The sequence below is a fragment of the Mustela putorius genome, unplaced genomic scaffold (assembly GCF_011764305.1).
Source record: "Mustela putorius furo isolate JIRA1106 unplaced genomic scaffold, ASM1176430v1.1 tig00003983_pilon_pilon_pilon, whole genome shotgun sequence".
Classification (NCBI taxonomy): domain Eukaryota; kingdom Metazoa; phylum Chordata; class Mammalia; order Carnivora; family Mustelidae; genus Mustela; species Mustela putorius.
This window is the reverse complement of record NW_025422123.1, coordinates 19779197-19801047: the sequence shown is the minus strand read 5'-3', so window position 1 is coordinate 19801047 and position 21851 is coordinate 19779197. Positions and strand designations below refer to the sequence as shown.

The 21851-nt window shown below is 45.8% G+C and overlaps 1 protein-coding gene across 2 annotated transcripts in view; it reads right to left on the bottom strand.

The window, feature by feature from the left end:
* The window catches only part of LRRC1 (leucine rich repeat containing 1), a 131257-nt gene extending 110371 nt beyond the window's left edge, over positions 1-20886 (bottom strand). Inside the window, exon 1 of one of the 2 annotated variants that reach the window (XM_013045517.2) lies at positions 20435-20886. In XM_013045517.2, the coding sequence (XP_012900971.1) occupies positions 20435-20556 (122 nt within the window). In that variant the 5' untranslated portion in view covers positions 20557-20886. The remainder of the gene's footprint in view (positions 1-20434) is intronic. The other variant, XM_004771852.3, reaches the window with a different exon arrangement.
* Between the last annotated feature and the right edge of the window lie 965 nt (positions 20887-21851).

Here is a 21851-nt window from a genome sequence, read left to right as displayed (position 1 = left end):
AAATGCGATCCTTATCCTCAGCGGTTAGTTATATACTCCCACTGACAAATATGCCAACTTCAGAGTAGGGATAGGGATCCTTTATTTCCAACAACAGGTAATTAACACGGTTTATACCCAACAGAGCTGGGCGCTTTGTGTATTGTAAGTGCACTCCTCATAATGCCCTCCCTTCGTACTATCACCATTCTCATTCTCAAACAATGACAAAACCGAGGCTCACGGATGTTAAGTAACTTTGCCATCTTTCCAAAATCACGTAACACTAAGTCTCTTGAGTCTCAAAGCCCACTACACCAGCGTTTCTCATTCTGTGGACACAGGATCACCCAACATCATTCACCTGGGTCACCTGCAAACATTACAGATTCCTGGGGTCCCACACTGATGTAATAAATCCAAATCTCTGGAGATAGAGCCCTAGCATCCATGTTTTAAAACAACTCCTGGGGGCAGCTGGATGGCTCAGTTGTTAAGCCTCTGCCTTCGGCTCAGGTCATGATCCCAGGGTGCTGGGATCAAGCCCCAAATGGGGCTTTCTGCTCAGCGGGAAGCCTGCTTCTCCAGCTCCCACCCACCAACAGAAGTTCCTTCTTGTTGTGTCTCTCTCTCTCTGTCATATAAATAAATAAAATATTTTAAAAATAAAATAAAAAAACAACTCCTAGCTGCTTCTGATAAAGAACCAACTCTAAATGAGCCACTGTGGGGCCCCCGCAAGCGATTTGCCAGTGAGAAGCAACCTGGTTCTTTAACAGATAGTGAAGTTTAGCAAGAGGCTGTGTGTATGTGTGTGTTTGCACTCTTTAAAATCATCACTTAGGCTGGCTCAGTCAGTAGGGCATGCAACTCCTGACTTCAAGGTTGCAAATTCGAGCCCCACATTGGGTATAAAGATTACTTAAAAATAAAATCTTAAGGGACGCCTGGGTGGCTCAGTTGGTTAAGCAGCTGCCTTCGGCTCAGGTCATCATCCCAGCGTCATGGGATCGAGTCCCACATCGGGCTCCTTGCTCCGCAGAGAGCCTGCTTCTCCCTCTGACTCTGCCTGCCACTCTGTCTGCCTGTGCTTGCTCTCGCTCACTCTCTCTGACAAATAAATAAATAAAATCTTTAAAAAAAATAAAAACTAAAATCTTAAAAATTACTTAAAAATAAAATTTTTAAAAAAAAATCATCACTTAGGAAACCCATTCCCCAGTGGTTCTTAACCTAGAGTTTCCAGAGTTCAGCAGGTCCACAGTGACAATAATGCAGGTCCCAAGGGCTATTTTAGTATTTCGAAGGCCAAGAGAAATTGTACATTCATCTCCAAAAGACTAACTAAATGTCTTTGGAAATGGGAAATTTTAACTGTTAAGCCATTTAACAGATACAATGTATCTAGAAGCAAAGTCTTTAAAGCTGGGCTGAAAGGCACATCTGTGCACCTCTCACCCCCACCCCCAGGGACACACAGCTGAGCAGCACAGCCAACACAGTAGCCTTACTTCACGGTCACACTTCCCTTTCACACAGAGCTATGATCTTGCCCAGGCCAATCCATAACCTTATTCTTATTCAAGAACCCAGTTCTTACCCTGTCCCAACACTAACCGCACCATCAAAGGGACAAAGATCCGCAAACACAGGTGATGGCTGAAGTTACATGTAGGTGGTCTGCAGACAAACAGTGCTTTGAAATTTGAGTAAAACCCACGAAGTGATTAATTTGAAGGGCAAAACATGCATTTGGATGTGAAATACCTAAGTTTCACTGTCTATAGTCACAACTCATTAATTCACAAATTTTAAAAATTAAGAAAATATAAAATTTTACTGAATCAATAGCAAAATAAAACAAAACAAAAACTACCCATTACTTTAAACAACTAACTCGGCCTGAACCCTGTAAAAAACTGAAGAGGAGATAGAGAAGTAAATACAGAAAGAAGAAATGAGAGAAAAAAGGGCAGGAAAGAAGGACACCTGGGTGGCTCAGTGGGTAAAGCCTCTGCCTTCATTCAGCTCGGGTCATGATCTCAGGGTCCTGGGATCGAGCCCCACATCAGGCTCTCTGCTCAGCGGGGAGCCTGTTTCACCTTCTCTCTCTGCCTGCCTCTCTGCCTGCTTGTGATCTCTCTCTCTGTGTCAAATGAATAAATAAAATCTTAAAAAAAAAAAAAAAGGGCAGGAAAGAAAATGCCATGAACAAGCAAAAGAGAAGGTATGAATCAAGAAAGAAAGGAGTTCAGGGCACCTGGGTGGCTCAGTGGTTTAAAGCCTCTGCCTATGGCTCTGGTCATGATCTCAGGATGCTGGGATTAAACCCCTGGCATTGGGCTCTCTGCTCAGCAGGGAGCCGGCTCCCCCCCCCCCAACAACCCCGCCAGCACCTGCCTCTCTGCCTACTTGTGATCTCTGTCAAATAAATAAATAAAATCTTTAAAAAAAGAAAGAATCTTTAAAAAGAAAGAAAGGAGTTCAAGAATAGTGAACAGAATAAAGGATGCAGGACTTTTGGAAGAAGCTAGCTGATTTTTTATCAGGATCTGTAGTTCACTTGAGCCATAGGCTTCAGATTACCATCACCGCCTATTAGCTCCTACTGAAAAACTAATTAGCTAGTTAGTTCTTTATCTTTCAGACCTCCATCCTACAAACGGAATGAAAAAAGGAAGGTAAGGCATTTACCTAGACTCTGGGATTCAGTTCACAAACACCTCCCACCCACCTCCTTCCCGCCACAGTCCTAGGAATGTCAAGGGGTTTGTACAGCAGAGGGCACAAACAGCCCAAGTCCAGTCTGTACATCTGATAAACAGTGAATGTTTAAAACTGTTGAATAAGATGTCACCACCTAAAAACTGGGAGACCTCACATAAAAATTCCGATTTTCAGGGCAAAAACAAAAAACAAATAGCAAGCAAGCACTGAGTGAAGCAGCGCATGTGCGTGCACTTGCACACACACACACACACACACACGCACACATATACGCAACAGGCCTGCATCCCCATGTGACAGGGCTGGGCTGAGGCTGAGCCTGGGCCACAGTGATAATGGCTGTCCTCATATGCCGCACGTTCTCTCTTCTGCTACAGCTCTGTCTGCAGCTAGACCTCCTGAGACTACACTGTCCAAAGGAGCCTGCCACAGGTGTCTGGCCTCATGGCTCCTAATGGAGGTGACCCATCCAACAAGCAAGCCTAGCAGCTCCCGCTGACTTCCACACCCACTGCACATTACCATCCTCTCCTGGGTCCCCGCCCTGGAATCCTGACCTCACCCAGAGGTGCTTCCTTTCCCCTACATTCAACTCCAGTATTTCGGATCTGGCCATGACCTCTCCCATGGCTTCATTTCCATTATTTTCTCCTGACCATCAGCCTCTTGCTTAAAAATTCCCTTCTTTCTCTGCTTATGCAGCATCACAAATATCTTTTCCATCAGAAACATCAGTGGCCTCATTCCCTCCTATCCTGCCACCTAACAATCTACCTTTCTGATCCTGGAATGGTATGGTTGAGCACGCTAGAAGGAAAACAAAAAACAAAAAACACACAAATCATGAAGGCTGCTGGCACCACCAGAAATTCTCACCAATCCAGGGAATGCTCATTAGCTCCCTTTCCAGCACCCACAGGCACCCCCTGCTTAATCCCCACCTCTCACCTAGCCACTGCCCTATCTCATCTTTCCCTGAGGAAAAAAACCACCAGACTCACTCTCTCATTTATCAACATGCTTCCTTTCCCTCATTCCTCAAATCCAGTAAGAGGTACACAGTCACTGAAGCTGAAAACTCAACTGTTACCCTATTATACTTGACCCCTGCAACCACCAGACTCTCCATTTCCAATGTGGTCAGTCACCAAGTCGCCTATTTGCCTCCAAAGTATTCTCCCAATCTCCAGTCTTGTTCCCCTCAAAGCCATCCACAATCTGCTTCAAGTCTGACAAGACACCCCTGGGCTTAAACTCTGGTGACAACAAAACAACAGCCAAGCTCCCTCACCTGGCATTCAGAGCCAGCCATGATGGGGCTGCTGCCTGCCCTCTGACACTCTTTCTCATGCACTTCCCACAGCACTTGGCTGTGTTGTCTCTCCAGCCCTCCACCACCAGGAACCTTTAGCCACCAGCTCTAAAACTGGGCCTTCATCACCATCTGCTTGGATGCCATCACTAAAACCCAACACCAAACAGAGACTGGCATTCACTTTTGCCTCCCCGGAGCCTAACAACGCAGTGGGCAGTGCCACGCCGGCTGCATGAAGATCTCAAGGCCACTACCTGACCAGATCTGCCAAAGTAACACCTCACAAAGAACATCAGCCTTTGGAGTCTCGCAGACCTGGGTTTAACCCCAATCAGGTTATTTCCCACATGAGTGACATTAGGCCTGGGCATTGACTCGGTTTTCTCACCTGTAAAATGGACCTTTTAAAAGTCCCCCACAGGGACGCCTGGGTGGCTCAGTTGGTTAAGCGGCTGCCTTCGGCTCAGGTCATGATCCCAGCGTCTTGGGATCGAATCCCACATCGGGCTCCTTGCTCAGCAGGGAGCCTGCTTCTCCCTCTGCCTCTGCCTGCCATTCTGTCTGCCTGTGCTCTCTCTCTCCCCCGCCCCTCTCTGATAAATAAATGAAATCTTTAAAAATAAAAAATAAAAAATAAAAGTCCCCCACATAAGGCTGAACCTAAAGATGGAACAAATTCTGTGTAAGTGCCTGCAAGTGCAGCTGGAAAACTGTGGGCAGTCAGTGTAGAGCTGCTACTCTCACTTTCCCAAAACTGCAGCTGAGGCTTCATTCCACTCTCCCAAGGCGAGGGCAGGTTATCCCGTGTGTGCAGGGTGTGGGCAGCCCAGCCCACAGCTTCAGAAACACTTCCTGCCTCTTGGCCATTTTGCTCCTCATTAACACCTCCACTCAGAGGCAAGGGGGAGAGGACCTTCCTTCTGTCAACATGACTAATGATGTGTTATCTCTCTGTGCTACTGTTGACCCTCTGCCAACAGGACGTGCTGACTCAGCCCACACCACCACCTCACTCTCAGGTGGACAGCCAGAGGATGGGCTCGCTGGCCCGAGAGGCAGTCTGGGGCTGCCCAGACATCCTCAGGAGACGCTGAGCTCGGACCAACCCAGACGAGGCTGTGGCGCTGGCACCGTCAGCCCCTCAGAACTCACTACACAGAGGCACTAGAAGGAAGCAGTCAGACACATAAGAAATGCCTGAGGATTTATGTACCTAAACTACACCATAAAAACAACAACAACAAAAAATACAACATTTTTTTTTCAATGCAACAGACATTTTTGGAGCATTTCTTTTGAATAAGGCACTGAATTCCCAAATGTCTGGGACAGAGACACATAAAATCAGTCCCTGATGACAAGGTGAGGGGAATATACAGTTGCACAACAAAGCCCAGTCCTGACAAACAGTCTGAGAGAAGTGAACTGAGAAAGGGTCAGGGGAGCATGGAGACGCAGATGTGACTGTAGAGCTGGGTAGACTTCATGGAGGTGGTGGCATCAGCACTGAAGAAGAGCATTCCGAGCAGAGCACTGACAAAGGCACAGAGATCGGGAAAACCTGAGACCGTGCAGTCACAGAAATTTAACACTTAAAATGTATAAGAGAAAGTACCAGAAAGTACTTAAAACATACATTAGAATTTAACAATTTAGAAAATAATTTGGTAATTTAATCTTTGTATTTGGTAATTTAACCTTTATAATATCCTATTTACTTCTGTTTTCCTCTCATGAAATTTCACACATAGTGAGAATAAAATCTAGGGAAAAAATGTCTACAAGTATGAGCTTTTTTTTTTCTTTTTTTCAAGAATACTTTGAAACAGAAATCTCTCCTACTAGAGACCTTTCCTGAACAGATGGTCCTTGTGTTTTTGGCAGAAGACATGGGTTAAACCAGAGAGAGACATAACAACGATCCACTACTCACTGGCGGGAAACGAGGGTATCTGCAACAGTCAGCCAGGCTCATACAGTCTGTCTCGCCTGCCTTCCTCCAGCGGCAGGCACTACACCCCACATCCAGCCCCAAACCTCTTATGCCCATCCTTGCCTACCTAAGTCCCACTTAGAGCGGAAAAACAAACAACAACAGACAAGGGGAGGCCCCATGACTCCATGGATGACCCTCCTGGAGATGCCACTCTATGAGGGGCTGTGGCAGGATAGAGGCTCAGTTGGTCCCACCGAAGGCACACCAGTGCCCCATGCCACCACCCCGCTAAAGCAACCCCACCAGCACCTTCCTCCGAGCTTGCTTATAGGTGAGGTGGCGACAGGCCTACTGAAGGCATTTTAGGTTGCAAAGCTTCTTATTTGCAGCCAAGAGTATTCCAGATACACTCCTCTATTTCTCCAGGACAGACCCTCTGTCAGGAAAAACCACCAGGGAACTGAAACCACAGAAGATCCCTGATGCTCCTCTTGAGCCAGATTTACTTGGGATCTACATCTGAACCTTGCAATAAAACACTAAGATACATACATTTTAAAAAGGCTATAGAAACTACACCTCAGCAGCAATAACCCTCGACTTCATTTACCCTACAAAAAATACATATATAATTTTATACATATATATTATAGATTTCAAATATATATCACAGATTATATATTTATATAGAGACTACAGATTTTACATATATAGGTTATAGATTAAATATATAATTTGATCTATAATCTTTCTATATAATATAGATTATACAGATTTTCTTTTTCAGTGGTTAGATACTAAGGAGAGGCAGGGATGGGTTAGGGTGAAGACTTGGTATAGGATTAGCTTCTTTCTTCTCCTGGCCTCAACAGAACTCAGTGAATCACTCAGCAGAGATGCAAGGCATACGTAAAAACCTCTTCTTGCCATTCTAGAATGAAGTTACCAAGAACAAGGTATGTAAATAATTGTAACATGCCATGCACCAAGGCAGGTCTATTGTAAAGCACATATTTTCTGTTAACTTCATCTCAACGGCATCCATTTCCAACAGTACTGGAATATATGCAGTGCCAAAAGGCACATTAGAACCTCTTGATGATAATAACCTTTAGAGTCAAGGCCAAGAACTGCCTCATAAGCGAATCAAATATTTGAGATCATGCTTTGAAAACAGAGACCAAGTGCATAACAGCTGAATAATTAGGACCAGAATTAGTGAGGGTGCTGCCATGTGATACAACCAGTGTTCATTATGTTCAGTGAGACCCACAGGTTTTCCAAATGGATGTGCTTTTCCTTCAGGAGTTTGTAAGGCTGCAGCTATAAGTTACTTGCTGAAGGAGAGAAATCCAGCACCAAAGAATGAGGGCCACTGATCTTCTTTTAAAGATTATGCTTGAGTGAGCATATTAATTTTTGGTGACCTGATTCTTAAAATGATATTTCAGCTCAGCTCTCTTTTTCTTAACGAGGCAAAAATAACTCAGGCATCAGGGGTATCTCTCTGTTCCCTTTCACAGAACAGACACAACTCCTGGCCCATCAGGTGGCTCTTCATGCAGATGACATGGTCACCCATACTTAACCTTAAGGAAGGAAGACATAGTGGTTAGGAGTAATGGCTCTTGAACCAGACTGCATCTGCTTAACCCCACGCTCTGCTGCTTACTGGCTGTGTGACCTCAACAAGCTAATTCATCTGTGTCCCAGTGTCCTCAACAGCAAAATAATGCTATTTATGTAAAATGAAGTAATGTTTGTTATGAGAATTAAATGAGTTAATCAGAGGAAGTTATTTAGAACAATTCAAGGCACACTGCTCAAAAAAAAAAAAAAAAAAAAAAAAGTTTGCTATCTCTATTATAATTATCATTACCCAGACTTCCTCTCCTAAGTTCTAGGTCTCATAAAAACTCCTGACGTGTCCCAACTGAAGTACTTACCAGTTCCTAGTTCCCATGCTGCTATATTCCCATTCCCAGTCCTCTCTAACTCAGTAAATGGCTCTGCCACCCCCCAGGTGACAAAACCAAACCCTGAGTCCAATACAGCAGCAGATCTTCTTGACTTGACCCCCAAGATATAGCTCATTACTCATGCTACCACCCTGATCCAAGTCACCGTCAGCTGTCCTCTAGAACCTTTCATTAAAAAGCCTCCTCTCCCAGTGTCCCCACTTCTCTGAACTCTTCCTCCCTGCAGTCTCTAACCAGCAGACAGAAGGATATTTCTATAGCCTAAGTCAGCTATCCTATGGCTTTATGATGTGCCATACTTCAACTGACAAAAATCATCATCATCATCATCATCATCATCTGAACTCCTCAACAGGGTCTCAGAGCCCTGACATACATGAACCCCACTAACATGTTCACCTTGATTTCCTACTACTTGTCATACTGTGTTGCAGCCTCACTGGCCCTCTTGCTGCCCATAAAATGGCCAAGCTCCTCCACAAGTCTATGCAAGGACCTCTGGCAAATTCACAGCTGCCTCACTGAGCGACACAAACATCACCTCTTTAGAAAGACCTCCTCCCTCCTATTGCTCCCTACCTACCTCCAGCTCCCTATTCGGTTTTCTTTACAGTTTTTATCCTTATCTGAAATTCTTATTTACTTTTCCACTTACTGGCTGTCTCCCTTACCGGGAATGGAAGCTTATAAGAATAAGGCAAGATACCTATTTTTCTAGATAGAACACTGCCCAAAGCACAACCAACACTCAGTAAATCTGGGCCATGGATAGCGGAAGAAGGGAGGCTGTGTCAGAATTCAGCAGAGATGCACCCCAGTGCCCATTCCTGAATGGAGCTGCCTAGGAAGCCAAAGATGCCCTTCAACAGATGAATGGATAAAGAAGATATAGTCCATATATACAATGGAATATTACACAGCTATCAGAAAGGATGAATAGCCAACTTTTGTATCAACACGGATGGGACTGGAGGAGATTATGCTGAGTGAAATAAGCAGAGAAAGTCAATTGTCATATGGTTTCACTTATTTGTGGAGCATAAGGAGTAACACGGAGGACATTAGGAGAAGGAAAGGAAAAGTGAATTGGGGTAAATTGGAAGGGGAGATGAAGTGTGAGAGACTGTGGACTCTGAGAAACAAACTGAGGGTTTCGGAGGGGGTGGGGTGGGGGATGGGTGAGCCTGGTGGTGGGTATTAAGGAGGGCAGGTATTGCATGGAGCACTGGGTGTGGTGCATAAACAATGAATCTTGGAACACTGAAAAAATAAAATAAAATAAATATTAAGTAAATATCTGATAAATTAAGTATCTAACCACATCAAAAAAATAATTATAATAATAAAAAATAGACAAAAAAGTCCCAGCCTTTTGCCCATTTTACTTCACTTCTAAAAGCTGGGGAAATGCAACTGACATGGAGGAACATCTCAGTGTTCAAAAGTTGTTGGTGTGTGGGGATAGGGAGGTGAGAGCATGTGGGGGAAGTTGGGGGGAGTATGGGTCTATAGGATGGGCATGTACCTATGTGCAGGGGCTGTGGGTCTGCGGGGGCGGGGTACCTGTGAGGGCATGTGAGTATGTGGGAGGGTGTGGGTATGTGGGAGAGCATGGGTCTGTGGAGAAGGTGTGAGGGGGTGTTAGTCTGTGGGGGGGTGAGTCTGTGGAGAGGGTGTGGGTCTGGGGGGGGCTGTGAGTATGGGGGAGAGTGTGGGCATGTCAGGGGTGGGGTAATGTTGAAGGGGGTATGGCTATCGAAAGCTGTGTTGGTTTTTGTTGTTGTTGTTTTTGTTTTTTAGGGCTGTGTTTTAACCAGAGAAAAGTCTGCTGATCTTTTTCCCTTAACTGGTTCTGGAAATCAACAGCGGACCACAGGCGGGTATTTGGAACAGCTTCTCCTTATCATCAAATCCTTGATTATAATTATTAAGCTTAGACTTGTGGTTCTACTAAACCCCATTAGGCAACCTCACAGAGTATGTGCGCAACTGTGGGATCACTCTCCTAAGGTTAGCACTATGGCATGAAGTCATAAAATTTCATAAAATTAGCATCAAGTCATACAATTTCACAAACTTAGACCTCAAAGGGACCCTAAACATCACTGACACCATCCCTTCATCACTCAGATAAGGAAACCCAGGCTCAGAAGATTAGATGATTTGCCCAAGGTCACAATGCTAGGGCCATTGAACAAGGGAAAAAAATCAGGTCTATCAGGACCATGCGGATCTCACTCCATCATGATGCTAACATCCACGCAAAGACTACAGAAAGCCCAGCTCTTTTTGTAATAATCATTAAGCTTTCACCTACAGGTCTCATCCAAAGCCACTTCTAATTCCACTCCCCAACAGGGCTGAAAACTTCCCCAAGAATGCTAATCAAATATGTATTAAATGTCTGCTCTGTGCCAACCACCCAGTTAGGTAGCAGGAGTGCAAAGAAGAAAAAGTGTGTAGCTTTAAGAAACTCACTTTGATGGGAGGCAGAAATAATTACAAAGAGGTATGAATAATGACACAGGTGTCCCCAGAGACCAGAGAGGAGGGAAGGGAAGGCTTCCTAGAGGAATGTTACCTCCCTAACTGTATCCCACAGGATGAAGAGCAATGAGCCACGCAAAAGAAGTAGAGAAAGAGTAACTCCCGGTACACAGAGTAATAAAAAATGAAGACTCAGAAGCATGACATGATATGTTGGTAACCAAGGGCAGCTAACTCTTGCTGAAACACAAGCTGGAGAGCTCATGCTGGAAAGACATGGGAGATAAGAGAACAAAACATTGCCAGGTTGTATCCCGAAGGTGTGAGAAGCCACTGCAGCAGGAAGTCATTTGTCACATTTTTGTTTTAGAAAGATCACTCCCTCAGCTAAGTACTGAGAAAGGATTTGAAGGAGAAATGGCTGAAAAATTTTGAGCCTCTGGGAGAGGCTGATCCACACAGTCAGCACATCAAGTCAGCACCCATGCTTCCTGTCCCCCAACATGCTTTGTATCATCTTGGCCCCTGCTCCAGAAACAGAACAAAGGCAACCCAGAGTGAGGGTCTCTGCTCCACGGCACAATTTGGTGTCGCCTCACAAAAGCTCCCTGTCTGCAATACCTGCCCAGCTTTCCCAGCCCATCTGAACCTACCTTCAGTGAAAACCAGAGTCTTGCTTTCCTGATGCCCCAGTGAGCCTTCTGCAAGGGGCCCCAGTGAGCCTTCTGCAAGGGGCCACAGCAACTCTTGGTTTACTGATCCATGTGACTCTGAGCCACATTAGGAATTCCATGATCCCAAACTTTTCTCCCCAACTAAAGAGTGTTAACTATCTGAAGGAAAGACTTAGCTGCCAGTCTTTCAAATCCCTGGAACACATATCTGATTAACTGTCTAAAGCCCATCTGAGAGCTTTTCCAGCCTATAGGTAAAGAGTCACAGCGAAAAATAAAGGAAGCAGAGATGACAGAACCAGTCTCCAGGCTCCTAGAAAATCCACTATTAAAGAAACATTTACAGCAGTACAAAGTAATATATACCAGAGTATTTAATCCAGCATGGTTCATCACTGCAAAAAATTAGAAACAATTTAAATGTCCAGCAATAGGAGAAAAGTTAAACCAGTCAACTGTGGTATATCCAACAGTGATATACTGTGGTATATCCAATATACTACAGCACCAGTATCAATGCTAAAATACATCTAGCATACTGATAGAGAATATGTCCAAGACAGCTTTAAGTAAAAAAGCAGGCAGCAAAGCAACTTATATAGTAAGAGTTCTTCATTATAACAATAATAAACATATGGTGGTATATGAAGAGAAAAGATCTGTAAGAATACATTCTAAAATTGCTAATGGCTGGCATCACTTCAAAGAAAGCAAGGGAAATACACTTTTTTCTCTTTGAATTCTTTTAAGCATCCAACCCATATTACTCCTTTAATGAGATAAAAACAAAGCCACGTCATGGTCCAAAGTCAGGCCAGTTGCACTAACAGCATGAGCTCTGAGGTCTCAGCATCTGCCAAATCAAGTGAAGCAGTTGGTGCCCACGTCACATACTAAGCAGTTTAGAAGCCACTTTCTGGCCTTTGCACATGCTCATCCGATTTGAGCTCCTAGTTTCTACCACAAGTCAGCCGACAGCCCCTCCTGATGATTTCCCAAGAAGCGGGTGTAGATTGTGGAAAGAAAGGTGACTAGAGTGGCCAGGGCAGACACAGTCCTCTTCATCTGGCCACGCTACCCAGGAATCAGTCTGGAACATGCTGTAATTAGGTGTAACACCTCCTTCCACCCACTACATGACAAATCCATTCGTTGTGGTTCTTGGAAACTGAAATACCAAATTTCTTCCAACTGTGTCAAATTCTCTAGACTCTAGAGTTACAGCCTAGATAAGAAAACTCTTCAAAATAATAATGAGCAAAAAAATATTTTTTCTTTTTTTTTAAACATTTCATCTTCTAAGAGTTCAAAGTATTTTACACTAGCCGCACATACACACCATTAGATCTTCCAAAATACCACATGCAATAGTAAATTACCATTCCTGTCCACTAAATAATACCTAAGAGAAAGTAAATGGACAACCAGAGGTTTCTCCTATGCATTTACGAAGATCTGGCCCATGATCTCATCATCCCTCATAACTATCAGATGAAGTAGAGGAAAACATTTCTAGCCCTATGTTCTGGGTAGAGTCCTAAAATAAGCAAACTTTCCCAAGACGTCTGTGAACAAAGACAAAAGCCTGTAGCAGTCACTAGATCCTCACCTAAAAGAATCTAATGCCTGTTTGTTCCATGGCACAGCAAGATCATGGTTGAGATTTTTGTCATCATTGCTAAAAAATGTTTACCTTACTATTTCTGAACCTCCTGTATAAATATCAACTATGCTTTATCCCCTGAATGTCAAGTCGGTGGTACAGAGTCCTTTTTAAGAAAATCCCAAGTACCCTATTTATTATGGTATAGAAATTACAAATTCTACACTAGGAAGCTGGGAGGAAGGTTCAAGGTTCCCCCTTTTTCACTGAAAGAGGGGAGGAGGAACTGTGGAAACAAGCTTGTTTTGCTATTTTACCCGTGTGCCTCAACTTTGTCAATTCCAGAAAAGTTTTATTAAATAGTTTTACTTCTCCTCAAAGATTTGAGCCATTAAAAAAAAAAAAGACATGTAACTTCCAAGTAACTCAAAAATAATAATAATTCTCTAAGTATTAGTCTTTCAGAGCATCAGAAGATGATGAAACTAACATTCATGGTACAGAACACACATTGTACGCCTTCATATTACTCAGAAAAATGGAACCCACAGGCTTGCCAGCATTACTGCGGGTTCATTTTTATAAACTCGATGACCACATTTATCTGAAACCCAAAAATAACAATCTCTTGCCATTCAGAGCACATCTGGCTGTTCTTCTTTCCCCTGAGCCAATGCCTACATACAATGCTTGCCATGTCTTAGCAAGTAATTTGCAAACTGAATGCAGACACACACTACAATTGAGAAAAACGTGGAGGTAAATGTTTCTTACTTAGCGTTTCACAAAGTATGAAGTACCCCACTCAGTACACTGTTAGAAGGCAGCACCGTGGGAAGAACATTGGACACAAGAGCAGGAAATGCCCAGTGTGAATATCGTGAACAAAGCCATCTCCCCTGTTCATCCCCACAGGTGCCGTATCATTTTTCTGGCACAACAGGCTCCTGACTAGTCTCCCTGACTCTGTACTCTGCCCTGGAATTATCTAAACAAAGCTCTAACTGTACAGCATCTCTGCTTACACACTGACCATGGGCCTCCTCTACCTACAGGATAGGGTACACCTCCTTCGCAAAACTGTCAAAAGCCTGTCATGATCTGGCCCCAGGCTCCTCTCCAGCCACTCCTTTCCACTCAGGTGTCACCCATTCTAGCCATCTGGAAAGGACTGGGGTTTCTCAACAGCTGACGGGCTTTTTTCTTCCTTCCAGTCTAGCGTGGATGTCACCACCTCTAAAGCCTTCGTTCAGCTCCTCAGAGAGTGTGAGACTCCTCGAGGTTGCCAAGAGCTTTCCGTACAGGCTCACTCCTAAGCTTCGACACACAGTGCCAGGCCTCCTTGCTCCCAGGTGGGCTCCCAGATGGTAAATGCTCACAGAGTTGGGAGTCCAATGTCAGCTCCAGACCTGACCTTGACCAACTTCCCCAAACAAGATTCTTAAATAATTTTCTTAAATAAGTCTCAATTCCTGCCTTTGCAAAAAAAACTGGAAAAAAAAAAAAAACTTTGCAAAAAACCTGAAATTATAATGGCTAAAGTGTGTTGTTACTCAATTTAAGAGAAATAACTTACGTAGCTAATGTCTGGAGCTCAGTGAAATCTCAGTAACTGATGTTATTCTACTTAATAGGTACCAGGTACTCACTCAATGTCTCTTAATCAGAAAAAGTCTACCCTCCACTTACCCAAGGCAAATTACAACTTCTCTAGGTCTCAGTGTCCTTACCTACAAAAGGGGGCGGGGTTGAATTGAGGGCAGGCAGGCGAGAGGTAGAAGGGGAGTTAAAGGAGTTAAACAAACACAGAAGAGAATCACAAACAATTGGGCTCCTGGATGGCTCAAGTCTGTTAAGCGCTTAAGGGTCTGCCTTCAGTTCAGGTTATAATCGCAGGATCCTGGGATAGAGCACCCCCCCACCCAAGGCTTCCTGCTCAGCAGGGAGTCCACTTCTCCCTCTCCCACTCCCTCTGCCCTACCCCCTGCTTGTGCTCTCCTGCCTGCGTGCTCGTTCTGTCAAACAAATAAAATCTTTTATTTACAAAAAGAGAGAGAGAATCACAAACAATTAAGAACTAAACTGTATAACAAGGTGTCTGAGAAATGAAAACAGCTTTCTTATCTTGACAAATGTGTGGATCATCACTTTTAGGGGGAAGCCCTCTCTTGGGCTCCCTTCTTCTTAAGCTTTGACTTAAGTTATGTTTATGATAATGTTATTTAAGTATGTCTAAACTTAAAACTAGGTATGTCCTCCCTATGCTTTAGCTCTAACAAAACTAGAAGGTGAATCAAGGTAAAAATCTGACAAAAACCAACCAGAAAGAGCTCAACATTAATCTAACATGACAGATGACAATGATGCAATTCTGCAGTCCTCACATGGCTGCGTACAACAGTACAGCAATACCTCAGAGAAGGTTCATGTCAGCCTGCACCACCATGGGCTCTGTGACCCCTTCAGCTACCCATCACTCCTCTCTAACAAACAGCCATGAAACCTTTGTTCATGGAACTTCCAGCGATCACCTGACACAAGCACATGATTTCTACAATAAGCCCACGTCTGTTCTTTTCCCCCTATGGCTAGAAACAATTAAGGGAGTGCTCAATCAAGCACAGATTATGACACTACTAAAGACCTTATGGCTCTACTCATTTGTGACTTAATCTAGACATATGGAATCTATGATTTTTTTAAAATTATCTTTGAAGAGAACATTAAAGTTTTAATTCTGGTTTTAAAAAAAAAAAATCCTTTACAAACTCCCAGGAAAATGTTTTCCAATTCCAGGTTAAGAAACATTGTTTTTTTGTGTGTTTTTCTTAAAATATTTTTTATTTATTTATTTGACAGAGAGAGAGATCACAAGTAGGCAGAGAGGCAGGCAGAGAGAGAGGAGGAAGCAAGCTCCCTGCTGAGCAGAGAGCCCGATGCGGGGCTCCATCCCAGGACCCTAAGATCATGACCCGAGCTGAAGGCAGAGGCTTTAACCCACTGAGCCACCCAGGCGCCCCACATTGTTTTATTTTTTAAAAAAGGGTCTTGCCATAGTATCTACAAAGACAGACATCTTATATTTGACTGTTAAGTGCTCTGAATGCATTCTCTTTAGTCCCCAAAATAACCCTAAAAAAGCAGGTACTAAAATGGTAAGTGAGGAAACCTAGTCCTGAAGAAAGAGTCCAAGTGATGGAGCAGCATTTAAGCTATCTTATTCTAGCACCCCTGGTCTCTGCTCCTTCAAGACAAGCCCAAAGAGCCTTGGTCCACAGACTTGTTGGCTAGGAAGAATGGCTGTCCCACCCATCAGAAATTGAACTGCAGGAGACAGACCTAAATTGAAACATGGTAAATTTAAGACAAAGGGGACTTATTCCACTTGGAGATCACAGTTGGAGATGTTGAAGTCATAGTGAGAAATTATGTTTACAATGTATAAAAATTATTTCAAAAACAGAAGACAAATGTGCCTGGCATAGAAGAAATGGAGAAGACTGGTAAGACAAGACTACTGAATTCAGAATGACTTTATGCCATGACTATTTTCAATAGATGCGTGTACAGGAGCTGTGAGACTCTAGGGAAGGGAACACAATGGCTGAGAAATAGGGGGAGACTACCCATGACATCACATGGGAAGACTCATCCATGCAACAAGCATGTGAGTGCCCACTATATACCCGATTCTGTCCAAGGTTCAGCCATGAACAAAAACATCCCTGTCCTCATGGAGCTGACGTTCTCGTTGGGGAGACAAAGAACAACTAAGCAAGCATATAGTCTAGAGTTAGGTAGTAATAGTGCTCTAAGGGCTGGGGAAAAAATTAAGCAGGATATGAGAAAGAATAATGGGAGGGAGTAGATATTTGAGATAATGTCATCTGGCCATCATCAAAAGACCAACTGAACTCTAATTAAGAGCAGGTAACAGAGGCACCTGGGTGGCTCAGTGGGTTAAGCCTCTGCCTTTGGCTCAGGTCATGATCTCAGGGTCCTGGGATCGAGCCCCACAGTGGGCTCTCTGCTCAGCGGGGAGCCTGCTTCCTCCCTCTCTGCCTGTCTCTGCGCCTACTTGTGATCTCTCTCTGTCAAATAAATAAATAAAATCTTTAAAAAAAAAAAAAAGAGCAGGTAACAAGATGAAGCTCAGTTTTATAAGCTGCCTGGGCTCAACAGCATTCATTCAAAATATTTGCTGCCCATTAGACAAGGCTCTGTATTGGAGTCAGAGAGAGCACAGTAAAACACACATATGCCAAGGTATTCAACAATCCATGCACCTTGAAAGGAAAACTGATGGTGTCAGAAACACTGAGGAGGTACACAGTGGGGCGGAGGACCTTGTAGAAGACAAATCAGCTCCGCCACATCCATGACCTTTAACTTCTGGAGTGCTTTCCAGCTTGAAGCAGCCAGAGATTGTGTGTTTAACCAGCTAGACAGCCCTGGAAAAAAATCACTCCCAACTTGAATGTTCTCAGACTATATTAGAAAAGGATAGATGTCAGAGCAGTGATATGCTCAAGGGAAAAGAAAGAACCAAAGGAGGAAGATTTGTATCTGACTTGTCTAAATTCATTCAACAGATAAAAGCTGTTTACTGAGCAGGACGTACTGGGTGCCAGGCAGGCTCTGTGCTCACTCCTAAGGATGAGCAAAAACACACTAGCATCTCAAGGAGTTTAGAGACTGTCTCTGTTAACACACATGCCACAGATATCTAGCTGGGAGGAAGTGGGAAGGAGATGATGGATGGGAACATCCATCCTGACCATCACCTATCTGGGGTCAGGCTAATCTCCCAAGCCCTCCCTGCAGAAGAGCAGCACTGAGAGGCTATCACAAGGTAGTCAGTCTGTTGAGGATGGGGATGCAGATTCAGCAAAAGGTTAGGTTAGGTAAGTAACCATCAAGCGAACTGCGATGCCCCCTCCACTCCACACTCACCACATCTGTCTCCCCACAAAGCTGTGACTAACTCCTAAGAATCATACCTTCTTTAATCTCTATATTCCCACCAACGACAAATGATGAAAGGTCAATAACTGTTTGGCAGAGGCCAGGCTTAATGATGTAAGAAAAACAGGAGGGGTCAAATAACTGAGGTTTTAATGGATGTGAGAAACTGAATACGCCAGGTTCCTCCTAGGTATCCAAAGGTGTAAAACGGGGGGGGGGGGGGGGGGGCGTGGAGAGGGGAACGACAACTATCCAGCTGGACAGCCTTGAAAAAGTCACTTCAGGTCTGAGTTTCAATTTGCAAAACAAGGAAGTCGGATCAAGTCAGAGGTTACAAACCTTTTCATCATTCTGAAGCCTGGATAGTGTGGGTATCTTTGCTGTTGGAGTAGGGGGTGCAGTCTTCTCCCTTGTCTGTGCTTCCAAATAAATTACAGGGAAAAGAACAGATAGCCAGCATGACCACCACAAGGACCTTGTGGGTCTGTCAGCAAAAAGAGGCCCCCTGGTGAAGGGGCAGGTAAAGAGAAAGGGGTTGGAGGAGAGGGCAGGGACAGCAGCAAGCAGTGCTAATGAGCACTACAGATCTCAGAGGTGAAATAACAGCCCAAGGACAGACTGTACCTTTGAATGAAATATCTGAGCTTTCAAGGTGGTTGTTCCTGTCTGGTTTATACAAATCCAGGCACCCAGACACAATAAGTCATGAAGAAACAGGTTTTCAACAACCTAGAAACCATAAAACTAATTTCAGAGCTCTAAGAGCAGTAATTACCCATAAGCAAGACCACCTTTAGTCTCTGAAAAGCATGTTTATTTGCTGTATCTATAGAGTGCTATAAGACTATTTTGAGCTTCTGAGAAGTTTCCAGTTAGGATCAGTAAGGATACCTAACACTTTCAAAACCCATAATTTCCCCTTACAAAGCTGAATTCCCCAACATTACAGGAAAACCCACAAACTTTGCAGAAGAGAGTGAAAAGCCAACCCAGTCAAAGGAAATCTTCCAATTCTACTAAAACAAACAAACAAACAAAAATACCACAAGGAACACCAAAACATTTCTAGTTAAATAGCTTTTCACTCAATCTTTTAATAACTTCATTCTGACACACTGAAAAGCATTAAATAATATAGTCTGTATCTCTGGCAATAGGAATGCCTAAAACTTATTTACAACTTAAGGCAGCAAGTGAGCTTATGACTTTCAAGTCAAATTTAAGGAAGTTAAAGGCCAGACAAAGCCATGTTTTTGGAAATGCCTGCAAAATAATAAATGCCCGAGGGAACTGGATGGCTTTTCAGCTTCTAAGCTAAATAAAGCGGGGGGGGGGGGGGGGGGGGGGGGGGGGGGGGGGGGGGGGGGGGGGGGGGGGGGGGGGGCAAAAGATCCTAGTGAGGATAATCTGCATGATTACACAGAGCAAACCATCCAATTCCACATGAACCAAGGAAAAGTTAATCCAAGAATAATACTTGAAATATTAAGAAAAAGCACATTGTTCTCCTTTTTAAAACACTCTGGCAGGGCCGAAGAAGGTATCAGGTCATTTTAACAAGCCAGATCATTTGACTAGCGAGTGTTTCTGTGACAGTGCCTCGGCCTCATGATCACTAAAGGACAAGAAAGATATCTGTGTTCCAACTCCAGGCCTCGGGTCCTCCCCCTGACTCCCAGCAGTCTAGTCTCCCTACTTCCTGCACACCTTTGGATTACTGCACGCCGACTTCCTGCACACCCTTGGATTTGCGATATCTTCCTCTTCGGAGCTTTACTCAAGTTAAATTCCCGGCGCAAGTTCGAAGGTTAAAAGTTCGCAGTCGCAGACCCTCCATTAAAGCTCAATCAGCATCTGTCCCTTAACAAGTTCGGCCTCAGCCGACTGACTGATTTACGTAAACAACTCCGAAGAGGTAACGCATCACTGCAAGGACGTAAGTCAGCAGGCTGAAGGTACCCGCTTCGGGAGAGGCGGCTGCAAGACTGGCCCGTCAGGCACAGCCTCTGCTGACATTCACAGCGGCTCCCTTCCACGCAACAGGTCTACGCAGGCAGGGGCCCAGCAGCGGGCACCTGCCCACAGCTCCCAAGGCATAGCTCTCCTCCTACCCGATCTCCTCCTACCCACCCCCAATTCTCGACCGGTCCCGGAGCCAAGACCGGCCAGCCAAACTACAGCACTTTCAAGCACTGCCCACCAGCGATAAGGCCCAGGGCACATTCCTCGGAAAATGCCGAGATAGTGCGACTCTCCTGAGGGCTGCCCACCTCCACCGGACCTGTCGGAGCCAACGGGTAAGCGCTCCCTGGCCAGTGATCCAGTGATCGGGGAATGCAGCGCAGGGAAAACTGCCCAGGGAGTGGATGCCACGCTCTGTCCTTTCACCCGGGAACAGCAGGAGCCACCTGGCTCCTCACCTGCCCGGGTATCGGGACCAGCGGTTAGTACTTTGACGTATATCTAAACTACTTACCAGACCAGAACGTTTCCCTAGTCGCACAAGCTCCAGTGACTACTGGGAAAACAGCAAGTCGCTCACTTTGTACAAAACGACAAGGAACTTTTAATGCAAACGGTGGGGCTGGGGAGAAGTAAGGGAGGAAGAAGCAGGTGAATATAGGTAGTGGTGGTTCTGTGGGACCTGCGGCCCGGATCTGGAGGTGGGAGGAGGGTAGAGTGGGGAGGAGAGGGAAAGAGGGGGAGAGGGCTGGCCAGGCTCGTCGGTGTTCTCCCGAAGACTGCGCGCAGGTGAGGCCGGACACTCACCTCTGGCAGCTCGCGGAGCTGGTTGGCGTCCAGCAGCAGCTCCTCCAGGCTGCGGGCGTAGCGGTAGATCTCCTCGGGGACATAGACCAGCGAGCAGTGGCGCCTGTCGATGGTCTCCACATGACGGTTGCACCGCCACAGGGGGATGCAGTGGAACATCGCCGCCCCCGCCGCCGGGTCCCGAGCCGAGTCGCGGAGACTCGGGCTCTGAGCCCGCTCCGTCCCGCGGCTCCGCTCCGCCCGCTGTCCACTCCGCACTCGTTGGCTCCCGTGCTCGCTAGCTCCTCGCGCCGGGGTTCGCGGTCCCAAACACTCCCAGGAACCTCGGGCGGGAGCCCCAGCCGCGTCCCAGCGCCCCCGCCCGCCAGCGGGCGCGTCTCCTCCCACCCTCCAGTCGCGCCGCCGCGGCCGCTACTGCCTCGCGGAGCTTCCTACTCGCGGCTGCCGCGCGACTGAGCATGCGCGCCAGTGGGCGCGCGCGAGGGCGTTTCCCGGCCCGGGGGATGCTCCGCTCCGGGTTTTCCTGGAGACCCAGAGCCCGAGAGGGTCGAAACCTGTGGGCCGGGTGCACGGTATATACCCCTACTCAGGCTGGGACTCGAGGAGCGCTCAGCCCTCCGAGGAAGGCTGACTCCAATGGAGCTTGAGATAAAGATGAAGCAGAGGAGAGATGGCGTGAGGGGAGCAGAACAACTTTGATTTTTAGTTACTTAACTCGCTCTCGGCTCCTCGCTCCCCTTCCCCAAAACAACTTTCTCTTCCGGGGTCAGGCAGGACCGCCCCCGAAGCGTACCTTGCGCGTCCTGGGCGCCCAAAGCTACGAGATTCGGTGTGGTTTTGAGGTACCCTGGCCACCAGCAGCCTCAGAAGTGAGCCGGCTGCCCTCAGCCCCGCTCCGCGTCGGGGCCGCGACCGTGCCCTCTGGTCCGCGGGCACCGCCTGCAGGCTGTGTAACCTGGGCGCACCTCTTCAGGAATCATTGTTTATACACTGAGTCAGAGGAAGTCCCTCTCCCCATACCACCAAAAGCATAGGAGTTAGAATCTGTAAGATTCTCATTGGCGTGGGTGCACCCCATCAGGAGTCCAAATGCAAAAACGAGGTCGCAAAGGTGAGTTCCTGAGCCGGTTCTAACCTGGCCAGATGTTGACTGGCCCCTGGCAACTATTTTGGGCTAGTGAGGTGGGAGGAGTGAGGGGAGGTGGGGCAGATTGGCTGGGGGCAGGGAGCCTCCTCCAACCAGATCTTGCGTTTCTGCACCAACACCCAGTGTCTTGCCAAGAGAGATGGTAGCCCAAGGAGGAGTAGCTGGGGAGGACTCAGGAGGCTCACTACTGGATAATAAGCGACCATTTATTCCGTCGCCCCTGATTCATTCCCACGGACTAGGACCAGAACCCAGAACACCTCTTCTCCC